The sequence below is a fragment of the Hyalella azteca genome, unplaced genomic scaffold, assembly GCF_000764305.2.
Source record: "Hyalella azteca isolate HAZT.00-mixed unplaced genomic scaffold, Hazt_2.0.2 contig15466, whole genome shotgun sequence".
Taxonomy (NCBI): domain Eukaryota; kingdom Metazoa; phylum Arthropoda; class Malacostraca; order Amphipoda; family Hyalellidae; genus Hyalella; species Hyalella azteca.
The window spans coordinates 651589-665100 of record NW_025945320.1 but is presented as its reverse complement, the minus strand read 5'-3'; the positions used below and the strand labels follow the sequence as shown (position 1 = coordinate 665100).

General features: G+C 37.1%; 1 protein-coding gene across 6 annotated transcripts; it reads left to right on the top strand.

Moving 5' to 3' along the window:
- The first annotated feature begins 61 nt into the window (after window positions 1-61).
- LOC108679122 (rab-3A-interacting protein) lies at window positions 62-13385 on the top strand. 6 transcript variants are annotated; one of them, XR_001931353.2, is made up of 11 exons: window positions 62-219; window positions 2072-3085; window positions 5250-5369; window positions 5645-5825; window positions 6577-6740; window positions 7478-7695; window positions 8180-8200; window positions 10018-10123; window positions 10683-10749; window positions 11105-12583; window positions 12641-13385. XR_001931353.2 is itself a non-coding variant. In XM_018167702.2 (10 exons), exons 2-10 carry the CDS (start codon window positions 2093-2095, stop codon window positions 11170-11172), a joined length of 1938 nt encoding a protein of 645 aa, XP_018023191.1. In that variant the 5' UTR covers window positions 62-219; window positions 2072-2092; the 3' UTR covers window positions 11173-13385. The 6 variants fall into 6 exon arrangements, 4 of the variants coding, with proteins under 4 accessions (XP_018023191.1, XP_018023193.1, XP_047740483.1 ...); XR_007157164.1 differs by having other exon boundaries at window positions 11105-12712; window positions 12779-13385; XM_018167702.2 differs by having other exon boundaries at window positions 11105-13385.
- The last annotated feature ends 127 nt before the right edge of the window (window positions 13386-13512 follow it).

Here is a 13512-nt window from a genome sequence, read left to right as displayed (position 1 = left end):
TACATGAATTTCTCTTTTTGTGGGCAAATATCCGAGTTTTAGAAAGCGTCATTCGGAAAGTAATTTGCTGAGTGAAAGGCTACCAAGATACAAAAGCAAAGCTCGAAAATGCTGATTTATCATCATTGATATTGACAAATGAATGACAAGACAATACAACGGTGTGCTCACAACTGTAGAGTCGAACGGGAGAAAATAAAACATAATGAAGTAATCGACGTGAGTAACTTCAATTTTTAATGATCTTGATTGCTTCTGCTTGTAGTGTAGCGGACTCGCTTGTTCGGTTGTTCGCCCGTTAACAACTTGACCGTTGTTGTAGCCAGTCTAAAGCAAGGTATTTCTTAAGTCGCAAGATCTTAGCTCACGACTCTCATCTAAGTCTCTGAAGGCATTGATTAGCTGCAAATTGGAGATTTTTGATGATAATGCACGATTGCACACGCCACACAGTTAAGCAATATGCTTTAATCTTTATCACCAAATTTAGAGTTGACAACCTATAGGCTATCCGCTATAACTGAGAAATAAAGAATAACTAACAAACATTACCTTAGAGTTCAGTTTAGACCTTAGTCAGTTAGTGCTCAGGCACAGCGCACAGCCTCACAGGTAATTTGGCTGACGCCTGACTTGGCTGAGTTGGCTCCAATATCAGAGTCCAGACTTATGTTTTCTAAAATGGTAGGTAAAAATTATTGTTTTTCTGGTGATTTTCAAGAATATTGCTGCCCAATGATCATTTCTGACAGAGTGACAGTTACTGTCATTCTGTCAATTAGGCTAGTTAGTACATTTTCAATTTCACTCTGTGACATCAAATTTGCTAAATGGGCAATAGGAAATATCATATTTAGTTAGTTCGTTTAATATATCGGAGTTTAGTTTAATATATCTGAAGCTTCATAAACAGACACAATGTTAATCAGATAGGCTAATGTCTGACATGATTCATCTTTCAAATTACATAATGAGAATTGAGGATTAACTAGTGAATGTTGAAAAAGATGGAAAGTCAAGGAAGTTTAAATCTCCTATTTCAACTGGGACATGTCCTCTGTTCTTGGTATTGTCCCAGAATTTCCATGGAGTGCTGATAATTGTCTTGGTTTTTATTTCTAACCAAGACAAACTTATTGTCTCATCTTATCTCAAATGAAAAAAAAACAATACAAGAGTCTAACTAGCTCCACATTGTAAATTTTAATAAACATAAACACTGATTTTCAAGTTTAAACTGGTCTATAGTATTATTATAGTCTATCATAGTTTTGCAACAATGTAAAAACATCACTTTTCAAGGTAATATTGGACTTTACTGCTCATACCAGTTTTGAAACAGATGATGTTTCAAGCAGATTTTGAGATTTTTTTACTAGCACCAGCATGCAGGGTGCACCCTGATAGTGCTTTTTGATCCTTAGTTGTTAGTTTTTCCTACATTGAGTTGCAGTTGGCCAATAGGGTCAGATTGTTCATCCTGAACAGGGAATGTCAGCTGGATTTAGACCAAAACAAGATGCATGCTGGGCAGCGGCTGTGGCCACATTATAGGTATTGACAGCAGTTGTCAGAAAAATCTGTCTAAGAAAAATACTAATGTTTTCTACAAATTGTAATTCTGGCCACTTAAGAATGACTAAAAATTAACCACAAGCAAGAACATTTTTGTCTGATTCATGACTAGCTTATACCCAATTAGATACGAGATAAGCCCTACTCCCTAGTGTTACCGTATCTCCTATATAATTGTCAACAAAAGTGCACAATCAGGTTGTCATATACTTAAGGTTTCAAAAATTTATCTTTTCAATATTGACCCACAAAATTTTAGTAATATGCAAGAAGTTTTCGTTGCACTACCGTACTGCAATTTAGCTGGTATAAAAAGAAATTTTCTTGGATGCCTGTCTCTTGATGTAAAAATACCTCAAAATAGAGCTTTTAAAGAATTTGGGGCTATGTCAGGATTGCCAACTAAGCCTTTTCTCCAAAATGACTTATGATCTATATAATCTATGATTTTTTGTGTATTTGTTTAAAGATTCTTATGTTGCTCATTTCATTACAGTTCTAACCATCAAGAGACACCATGGGAGAAGGAGCTCCTGAAGTAGGAGAGAGCTGGCATTGGGGCGTAAGAGCACGAGTGACTGCCCTGAAATGTCACGTGATGGCTGCTCAAGGTCTCACTCCTGAGGGGCAGATTGGACCAGCTTACAATCCTGATATTTTATTGAGCCAGCCCCAAAATGCTAAGATTTTGCAACAGCATAACAATGCTGCTGATGTGGAAGCCTATGTTGCTGCTGCAATGAAGAGCACCAGCTCTGCTGCACCAGCTCAAGTGAAGAAAAATGACTTGCCTTCTTCTAACACAACATCAGAACCTTCTCCACCTATTCTCTGTTCTGAACAAGTTTGTTTAGAAATGTTGCCGAGTGAGTCTGCTCATGCTCGCGATCCAGAAAATAATGAAGTTAATTCTCAAAAGGAACTAGAAATTGTTCAAGAGTGTATCAAAGGAAGAACAAATGTTAGTTCATCCAATACTGACACAAAAACTGCTAATAATAGTTTCACACCAATTAAAATGGACAGTGAATGCAATATTAATAATAATAGTTCATCTGTAAATAATAACTTTGGAGGCAATGATGCTGATAATGACCATGGAACTCCAGAAAAATGGCAATGGAGAGCAACATTTGAAAGTGACAATGAAGATGATGATAGCTATCATGAGATGAATGGTTATATGCCAATAAGTTGTGAATGTGATGAAACTTCAGATCCATCAGTTGATTTACCCAAAGAGAGCCCACAGCCATCTTGTAGTGGTAATACTTCTGGTACTGCAGGCAATAGATCCTCCAATAAGTGTGAAGAAGACTGCCAAAGTACTATTTGTGAAACAGTTTGTTTACAAAGCACCACTGCATGTGTCTGCTGTAATGCACACAGTAACAGAGTTGCTGAGCTACAACAGGAGTTGCAGAAGCAGAAGCATGAGATACAAAATCTCACAGAAATCCGAGGAGAGGTTGAGAATGAACTACAAGAACTTACAGCAAACTTGTTTCAGGTGAGAAAGTTAGTTATTAAAAGCATTAAAGTATCAATTAAACTCTCAACAATGTAAAAACATCACTTTTCAAGGTAATATTGGACTTTACTGCTCATACCAGTTTTGAAACAGATGATGTTTCAAGCAGATTTTGAGATTTTTTTACTAGCACCAGCATGCAGGGTGCACCCTGATAGTGCTTTTTGATCCTTAGTTGTTAGTTTTTCCTACATTGAGTTGCAGTTGGCCAATAGGGTCAGATTGTTCATCCTGAACAGGGAATGTCAGCTGGATTTAGACCAAAACAAGATGCATGCTGGGCAGCGGCTGTGGCCACATTATAGGTATTGACAGCAGTTGTCAGAAAAATCTGTCTAAGAAAAATACTAATGTTTTCTACAAATTGTAATTCTGGCCACTTAAGAATGACTAAAAATTAACCACAAGCAAGAACATTTTTGTCTGATTCATGACTAGCTTATACCCAATTAGATACGAGATAAGCCCTACTCCCTAGTGTTACCGTATCTCCTATCTAATTGTCAACAAAAGTGCACAATCAGGTTGCCATATACTTAAGGTTTCAAAAATTTATCTTTTCAATATTGACCCACAAAATTTTAGTAATATGCAAGAAGTTTTCGTTGCACTACCGTACTGCAATTTAGCTGGTATAAAAAGAAATTTTCTTGGATGCCTGTCTCTTGATGTAAAAATACCTCAAAATAGAGCTTTTAAAGAATTTGGGGCTATGTCAGGATTGCCAACTAAGCCTTTTCTCCAAAATGACTTATGATCTATATAATCTATGATTTTTTGTGTATTTGTTTAAAGATTCTTATGTTGCTCATTTCATTACAGTTCTAACCATCAAGAGACACCATGGGAGAAGGAGCTCCTGAAGTAGGAGAGAGCTGGCATTGGGGTGTAAGAGCACGAGTGACTGCCCTGAAATGTCACGTGATGGCTGCTCAAGGTCTCACTCCTGAGGGGCAGATTGGACCAGCTTACAATCCTGATATTTTATTGAGCCAGCCCCAAAATGCTAAGATTTTGCAACAGCATAACAATGCTGCTGATGTGGAAGCCTATGTTGCTGCTGCAATGAAGAGCACCAGCTCTGCTGCACCAGCTCAAGTGAAGAAAAATGACTTGCCTTCTTCTAACACAACATCAGAACCTTCTCCACCTATTCTCTGTTCTGAACAAGTTTGTTTAGAAATGTTGCCGAGTGAGTCTGCTCATGCTCGCGATCCAGAAAATAATGAAGTTAATTCTCAAAAGGAACTAGAAATTGTTCAAGAGTGTATCAAAGGAAGAACAAATGTTAGTTCATCCAATACTGACACAAAAACTGCTAATAATAGTTTCACACCAATTAAAATGGACAGTGAATGCAATATTAATAATAATAGTTCATCTGTAAATAATAACTTTGGAGGCAATGATGCTGATAATGACCATGGAACTCCAGAAAAATGGCAATGGAGAGCAACATTTGAAAGTGACAATGAAGATGATGATAGCTATCATGAGATGAATGGTTACATGCCAATAAGTTGTGAATGTGATGAAACTTCAGATCCATCAGTTGATTTACCCAAAGAGAGCCCACAGCCATCTTGTAGTGGTAATACTTCTGGTACTGCAGGCAATAGATCCTCCAATAAGTGTGAAGAGGACTGCCAAAGTACTATTTGTGAAACAGTTTGTTTACAAAGCACCACTGCATGTGTCTGCTGTAATGCACACAGTAACAGAGTTGCTGAGCTACAACAGGAGTTGCAGAAGCAGAAGCATGAGATACAAAATCTCACAGAAATCCGAGGAGAGGTTGAGAATGAACTACAAGAACTTACAGCAAACTTGTTTCAGGTGAGAAAGTTAGTTATTAAAAGCATTAAAGTATCAATTAAACTCTTAATTTAATTAAAAAATATATTGCTTCTGATTTTGCATTTATTTATGAATACTTTATTATCATCTCATCACTACATGAACATTGCTTTCAATTTCTTAACAAGAACCACCAAGTGAACTTTCCAAATATTTTTAATGTTTTCTGAAGCCTTTTTTTATCATCAGGCCCTCCACAAGTTGAAGTTCTTTCTGCCATTCTGAACCAACCTGGTTTTCAATGCTTCATTGTCCTGATAAATAAATTTTTAAACCTTTTTTCCAGGAAGCACACAAGATGGTTAGCTGTGCCAATCAGAGAGCTGCTGGTGCTGAGAAGAGCCTGAAAGAGGCAAAGATGGCTGTTGATGTATTGTCAGGAGAAGTCACTGCACTCAAAGCTATGGTGAGAACACGCTTGTGAGGTAAGCAATCTTGGCTAAAAAATCAGATTATGAATACCTATATATGTATGGTAAGCATTTTTTTTAATAATTAATCAATTCTGATGCACACTGGAATGAGAGGATAAAAATTAGTGGAAATTTTCTAGCTACAATAATGTCTCAGAATGAAAGAATTTCGTGTCTACCACTTTCTCTGTATTAACTATATCATGACATGTTGCATAGCACGCCCAACTACATAGGTACTTGTTTCAGTGATTGTTTTCTTCCACAGGTGATGACATCAACCCCTGCTGCTCCCAATCTTCACCTTCACTCGCAACTGTCAAGCAGCTGCAGCAGAGGAGCTGCAGTTGGAGGCAGTGCTGCCTGTGCAGTTCCCTCAGCTGATGCCAAGTCAGCGCCTGCGATCATGTTGTCGTCGTCGGCCAATGGCAACTCCTCTTCTTCAGCAGGTGAAAAAACCTATATTTAGCAAAATCATTTTATTAAGTGTTGTGTGCTGAACCTGGTTTTAATGTTCAAACTTGATTTTTTAAGGTAATTGATCTCGAAAAATGTAATTCTTTGGTGAAAATATTTGCATATTGTTGATAGTTCATGTAAAATACAAGAATGTGTACACTGATATTATCAAATTAATTTTGCTCTAATCACTTTAATCGGCAATGTCATTAACCAATCAAGGACTTTTTGAGCTTCTTAATATATTTTTCAGGGAACGTTAGTTCGAAACATTATTTAGGGGTGGTGTGCAAAACGAAGTCAATTAGGCAGGTTGCTTTATAAACTACGATAAACGTTACAGGCTGAAAGCAGAAGTAATACGAGCAAGTATAACAGATAATGTTATAAGTGAACTCGTGGGACAAGGTTCAGTCCTAAAGAGCTGACCCGTTCAAGATCAAGATACAAGCCTAAATTAATATCATTGGGATCATATTTATTTATCTTTACGTAGTTTTATTATTCAAGCAAAATTTCAAACATCTATAGCTGTATCCAAATAAATACTAAGACACGTGTATTGCATTATGCCTATAAACTAGCTTACCTGCTCAGTGTGGGAGAATAGGGTCGACAATTTTATTCAGAAGACCCACACTGGTTGAAATGATGGAATTGAAGGGAAAAGTCTTATACAGAAATGTGGGCGGACCCCTTACAATATTAAATCCTTCCAATCAGCTCAATTTTTATTTTCAGGATTGCGTCTCTTCCATCGCGGTCACAAAAAGTCGCCTTCTGATTTTGACTTGAAATACGGAAGAGACATCACGCCGCCCTCATCCCCCTTCAAGGGAGCCTTGGCCCATACTGCTGACGGTGACCTGCGACAGCCCTCTGTAGTCGACTGTGATGCTTGGGAGGTGAGAAATGCTCCAGTGAAAAAGTCATCATCAAATTACTAAAATACCTTTGGAATAAGATTTAATTGTACAAAATTATCATTGCAGATGTCTATGTTTGATAGTTGAGAAGTTATAATTTTTACAGATAATTCCAATCGACGTGCTGGGTTATTGTGAGATCCCATGTAAATTTTTTACCACAAAATTCTACTACCGTGCTTTGTCACCAGCTGTTGTAGCTCATCCAAAGAAAGTTTCAAAATTAAGAGCTGGCATGAAATCTTTAATCACACTCTCCTTTCACAGCTTAAATATTGATTCAATATCAGAAGATGATTACTCTATTTGTAAAACTTCATTCACTCGTATGTTGAACTTGATGTGATAATATTGAACTTGATATGATTTACTATTTATTGGACAGAAATTCAGTATGTTTTTCCACATCATTGAAGTTCTCAAGAGCTAGTCTTGCTCGTTCTAGGATTATCATGGGGTATTTTTTTATTAAATATTCTATAAGAATCGATTTCAAGAAAAACGAATGAGTGACTAATTAAAGTAGCCTTTAGTATTATTCTTTGCTCATTTTTAGCGCATTTTCTCATTTATGGAAAAAATGCACTATTATGCTCGCCATGTCCGTCTGTCCGTCCGTCTGTCTGTCCGTCCGTGACTTCACGTTTTCGTCGATTAGAAAATGCGCTCTCTGTCACTCACAGCAGTGAGTACTGAGTTATATTTTTTAATCTTAGGTTGATCCAGTCTGCCACCGCGAGTTTGTTGCGTGGACGCAGAACGGCGACATGAACCCTGCATCTTCAGCTTTCATGCGGCGCGTGTATGAAGAAGACATCAACTTATGCATGAACTTTGCGAACACCACACTGAGCCACGCCGTGCTCAAGGCTGTGCAAGAGAATGAGCTTTTCATTGAGGAGCTTAATGTGCGACACCAGCACGCCGCCGCAGCGTGAGTAACCATTTACGTACTGTCTTTTTCCTGGGCCATGAAACATTTGTGTCGGTGTGTGCATCGCTTTGAGTAACGAGTTCTTACACTGCATGAAAAGCACCGGACACCGGCAACTGTAGAGACGTGCGAACTATTCACCATGCCAAATAATAATCCTTAAACTCTTTGGAACTCCTTCTAAGCAGGAAATTAAATGAAAATCATTTTTCATTTAATGGTGTGGCAATGATTTTCATTTAATTTTTCACCTGAAACTCGCTTGACAAATGTAGTGATTACGTTGGGCACTAACCGAGTCATTGATCGTTTTTACTGTCCAGTGCCCACAGACCACTTACTAGGGTTTTGTACTCAATATTTGAGTTGTGTCTGAGCTATAAAGACTTGGGCTGTAGTAAGTTAAGCAATTAAAAGCTGTTCAACTTTACCTACTTCACCTTCGCACTTCACTCACGTGATCACTTTCTCTTCTTTCTTGCAGAGCTCACCCGGACGTGACCAGGTTTTATTTCGTTTACATTTTCGTGCTTGACCCTAACTTGTGATGTCTACCTTTAAGTTCCCTAGAGTAGGCGAGTTTTTCGAAATGTCATTCCAACAGATAATTTCAATCAAGATCTCGTCTTATAATCGGGCTGACACTTTTTTTACATTCTAAATCCTTCTATTTTGGATACATATAATGCAAAACATTGAGTTCTTTATAAACTTTGAATAATTTTTAATTGAAAATGCATCCCTGATGATCTTCTGACCCTGATACGCCCCTGACACTGCTGGCTGATTTTGCCATAGTTACACTAGGCCGTGTGATTCATAGTGAAGGATTTGTTCATATTTCTTGATGCCAACGCATAAAATCTTTTATTCTCATTTGCATGTGGTGTTCGTTTTTATTTAACTTGTTGGCTAATTGAAGAGCAGTTTGCTCCATTGCCTACTTTATTGAAATATCCTCGAGACTTTCTTGGGAAGATGTGAAATTTCATTCAAACCTCAGAACCAGAATCTGAAAGTAATAGTTGTTAAATCTATCCATTAATAATAAAATCAATGATTCTGGCTTACTTAAAACCCCACTTAGATTGTTGATGGTTTATGAGTTCTTGTTGTGCATTGGAAAATGCAGTTGTTTTGCCGAAATTTTGTGCATGGCCCTTGTAATGCCATGCTCCTCATCCTGCATGCCACTTTATTCATGTCAAGACAGCTTAACCCTTTAGCGGGCAAGCATTGAAATATCCAGAAATTAAAATTTCAGAAACCATTTCAAGAAAGTAAGAAGTATTATACAATATATTTATTTCTATGAATTTTTGCAAATTTTGCCTATTGAAGGTTTAAATCTCACTTGAAGAATTCAATAAATGCGATCAGTACAAAAATTTTTCTTTATAATTAAAATTCAGTTTATGCAAATGAAAAGTTAGAAACATAAAAATTTAATTTAATTAAATTTAATCAAGTTGCCAAAATAAATAAATATATATATTGATACTTCCACCTTTTGAAGAAAATGCGGAAAGAGCATCAATTCCATCGTCCGAGTCAAAACCTTCATTTAAATGCTCATATTTCAATTTGTGGACTTTGCAGCTGGTGATGCTATAGATAGAATGATGGTCAGATAATTAGGGATTGACTGAGGCATTATAAGGATGCCTCAAAATCAAACAGGAAGCCGTGGTGAGGCTTTTTGTGACGCGATATCAAGTGATCATATATGGTAACTTACCCGTGAAAGGGATAAACTTTTTTTCCTACCTCTCTTCTCCATTGTTGTTTTACTATGGTACTGTTTGTTTAGAGTTATTTTGTGAAATTTAGTTAGAAAATATTGTTACTTTTAAGCAGTTGATTAGCGCATGAGTTGTAACAAAAATGTTTCTATTTTTAAATGTATGAATTTCAAAATAAAATGCGAAGACAGCAACTGAAGTATCATAGATGATTTCAGTGAACGTAATTCTTGAGCTTCAATCAAATTAGTGTAATATCATTATGACCATTCTATGTCAAGTCAATCTACCACTAGTCAAAGGTTACTAAACATTTAAATATTCATCAAATTCTTAAAAATATGAGCATATAAATTCTCATCGTTGCATTAAACGCAAGTACTATTTATTCCCTCAAGTATCACAAGATTATCTTTAATCAATTTCTTATAATTAATTAGCTAGTCGCCTTGTATGCTTCACATTCCTGATCAATTCTTTTGTCGTATTTGTAATAAATATAAGATTATTAATTTGTTTATGGAAGAAAGTAGTTGTAGTAATTGCCCTATTTGTGGTGTGATTCTTTCATGTCGTTCAGGAAATGTGTGCTGCTGGACGTGGCTCGTTACTGCAAGTACCGCTTCCGCCTGGGCTGCCATGAACCACACACCTGGTACTACATATCCCAGCTCGCCAGGAACAGGGTATGGCTTGGTCACAGCTAGGAACAGGGTATGGCTTGGTCAGAGCTAGGAACAGGGTATGGCTTAGTCAGAGCTAGGAACAGGGTATGGCTTGTTCAGAGCTTGGAACAGGGTATGGCTTGTTCAGAGCTAGGAACAGGGTATGGCTTGGGCAGAGCTAGGAACAGGGTATAGCTTGTTCACAGCTAGGAACAGGGTATGGCTTAGTCACAGCTAGGAACAGGGTATGGCTTGGTCAGAGCTAGTCTTAAGACTCGCTGGAAAACTACATATATATTGGCTGAAAATAAAGAAATGAGTAGAAACAGTGTGAGTTTGCTACGTTCATTGTTTTTTTTATTGCACTGTATGCTGGAAATGAATTTATTGCACTGTGATGCTGGAAATGAATTGATTTTCTTTTAACTCACTATGCTTCGTTAATCATGGCTTATAAGTTATTCCTACAATTATTTACAATTTGTTTTTTATCTATTAATTGAATTGTGAAAATGATTGTTTCCTTTCCCAAGCAAGGCTTGAGTTGTTCTGATGATTGAAATCATTCTTTTACTTTCAGATAATTGCTGTGTGCGACTTCTTGAACTACCTTCGCTACATCAAGCAAGGCCTTGTCAAAAGCTCAGGTATTTTTTGAAGATATTGTACTTCTATTTCATATACTTCTTACAAAATGCTACTTCCAACTCCCTGATATAATTTCAGTTTATTGTTACCAATCAATACTTTCCAGTTGATTTACCTTCAATAAATTAGTTATATCGTATTTATATATTCATTCTGCTAGAGTCAAATTAGTTTCGCAACGATGTCGCTCTTGATCACTTTCAGAGTGCGACGGCCATTCTTAAAGCAGTATTATTGTTGTGATTTAGTTTTATTTAATTCAATTTCCGAGTGCGACGGCCATTCTTAATTATTGACGGCCATTCGGTATTATTGTTTATATTTAGCTTTATTTAATTTTAATTGACTTCACAGCTCACGAAATGTACTGGGAGGTTGGGAAGCTGCGCCGCCAAATGGCTATGGCGCGACTGGGCTTCTGAAGTGCTGCTGCTGCTGCTGCTGAAGTGCCCATGGTCTGAAGGCAGACCTGAAGCGCTGGCGTCATGTCAATCAATTTCAACTTCTACATCACAATCAATTATGAGCAACCATGACTTTGCATCATGCTTTTGTCCGCGATGTGCAATATGTCTACGATTTCGTGACCGCAAATAAATAATTGTTGTACTGGATACGTGAGAACCACGTTGAGGAATAGCTACCTCGCTCCTACGATCTGATATGTCTTCATCAATGAGAGTATGTGCCAATATTATTACCTGGATGTTATTTGCACTAGTAATTTACGTTATAATTAGTCGTAATCTCGTTGTTTTGTAAATTATCAGACTTGCATGTTGTTTTCTCGCCTATATCAGGTTTACACTGGATATCAAAAGAATGCAGAATTAAATATGTGAATTTTTCAAGGCGTCGTGATATGTTCGTCTAAAGAAACAAGGAGAAAAATTTTGGGTTAAAAGAATCGGTCACGTTCCCGTGATTCCGTTGAGCGAGAACCAGCAGCTCGTTATTTTATTATTTTTCGTATAGCCCCTTCAATTTTTTTGCCGTATTTGAGTTCATAAGTTCTGCTAATTCAAATTTCAGCTCCATAAGTAATTTCACTGCAGAACGATTCGTTTACATCGTCAGGAAATTTTTTGCTGGTCATCCTAGAGGGCTTCAGCAACACGTAATATATCACATCTAATACATTATGCACTGAAGGAGAGAAAACTCACATTGTTAAATCAGTTCCGCGGCTATATATAAACTCTCCATGTAAATAAAATATGTATGAACTAGAAGAAGAATACGAATATACATAAACTATTGATATTTGAAACGTGCAGAATAAGTGATAATACGACTAAAGAGTATAGAATCTACGTAGTATCTATAAACTCTATTGGATACTCCTTTCCATTGTACGTTGAGGGAAAGTGGAGTCACTATCTTCGCTAATTGCTTAAAGCACGATCTTTGCTTCATTATTTCCCATTGATTACATTGGTTCATATAGCTCTGTATGTGTATTGTTCATCGTAGATCTTACAACCTCTAGCAGGTCGGAATCTTTTATCAATATTCCTCAATATTTATCGTCGTCTTTGTCTATATTTTCTGCCGGGTCATTCTGCAAATGTTCTCGCCACTTTAAAGTTGCATCATTTTCTGATTCTCTATGGTATAGTTGCAATTTTTTTCAGTCGCTCTTTTGCCGGTTCATAATATATTTTTTAATAAATTAATAACTAATTTTTGTACAGCAAATTTCCCTTCCTGGCCATCGTTTTGTTGATGACGTTTGATGTCTGCTTTCCAAAACGAGCTGCTAAGTAGGGCTCCTGCTTTCAGTGGCAATAATCAAGTTTGGTGATGGTTTGTCGTGGTCTGCTGGTTGGTTTGGTGATGGTTTGCTGTTTGGTTTGGTGATGGTTTGTCGTGGTCTGTTGGTTGGGTTAGGTGATGGTTTGTCGTGGTCTGCTGGTTGGGTCGCTGATGGTTTGTCGTGGTCTGCTGGTTGGTTTGGTGATGGTTTGTCGTGGTCTGCTGGTTGGTTTGGTGATGGTTTGTCGTGGTCTGCTGGTTGGTTTGGTGAAGAGTCGGCGTGATTTGCGTGTTGGCTCACCAGTCGTAAAGTCTTGTTAGGAATGTTTCAAGCTCTCTGATAATGTAGTTTTGTGTTCTTGTAGACTCTCATTGCCTTTGCATATCATCTACATTGTACTTTGTCACTACTGTCGTATTAGATTTTAGTTGATCATAACAACTGTATCTATTTCTTGAAATGTGCTGTCATTTATATGAACTTCAGTGTAAAGAAAGAACTTTGTTAGTAGAATTGTAACCGTTTATAGGTTGAAGTGGAAGATTGCGATCTGAAACTGCGTGAATAACCACGCGATAGTTTCATGCAGCTAAAATGTTTGCTGCCTCTGTGCAATACCAACGATTGGTCGCAGTATTGCAACAGAATTATCTGCTGCTGAAGAGCAGCGCTTATTAATTAAACGCTTTTTATTTGTAGCTTATGGCAACTATTAGTTATTATATGAAAAATAATTACCTCGATCAATTCTTGTTCTATCCAACGAAGTATAGAAAAATAGATTTTCAGTTATATTTGTCGAGCTCAATGTTGTTGTAAAGATAAGTAGTTGATACATGATGTAGGCGCAGTTTATATTCTATTATATCGTCACAAATCGTTCCCGTGTGCTTAAATTTCCTCTAACAAAACCAATTGCCTTTCTCTAGCAACACGATTGATTGTGGAGTTCATGTTATTGATATCAGTTGAAATAATACACGATTTTCAAGTGAATTTCATTCTA

Coding starts and splice junctions, on each gene's coding strand:
- LOC108679122 (XM_018167702.2), top strand. CDS start 2,093: ATGGGAGAAGGAGCTCCTGAAGTAGGAGAGAGCTGGCATTGGGGCGTA. Junction 3,086..5,249: donor TTACAGCAAACTTGTTTCAG/GTGAGAAAGTTA, acceptor CCTTTTTTCCAG/GAAGCACACAAGATGGTTAG. Junction 8,201..10,017: donor GCTCACCCGGACGTGACCAG/GTTTTATTTCGT, acceptor CATGTCGTTCAG/GAAATGTGTGCTGCTGGACG.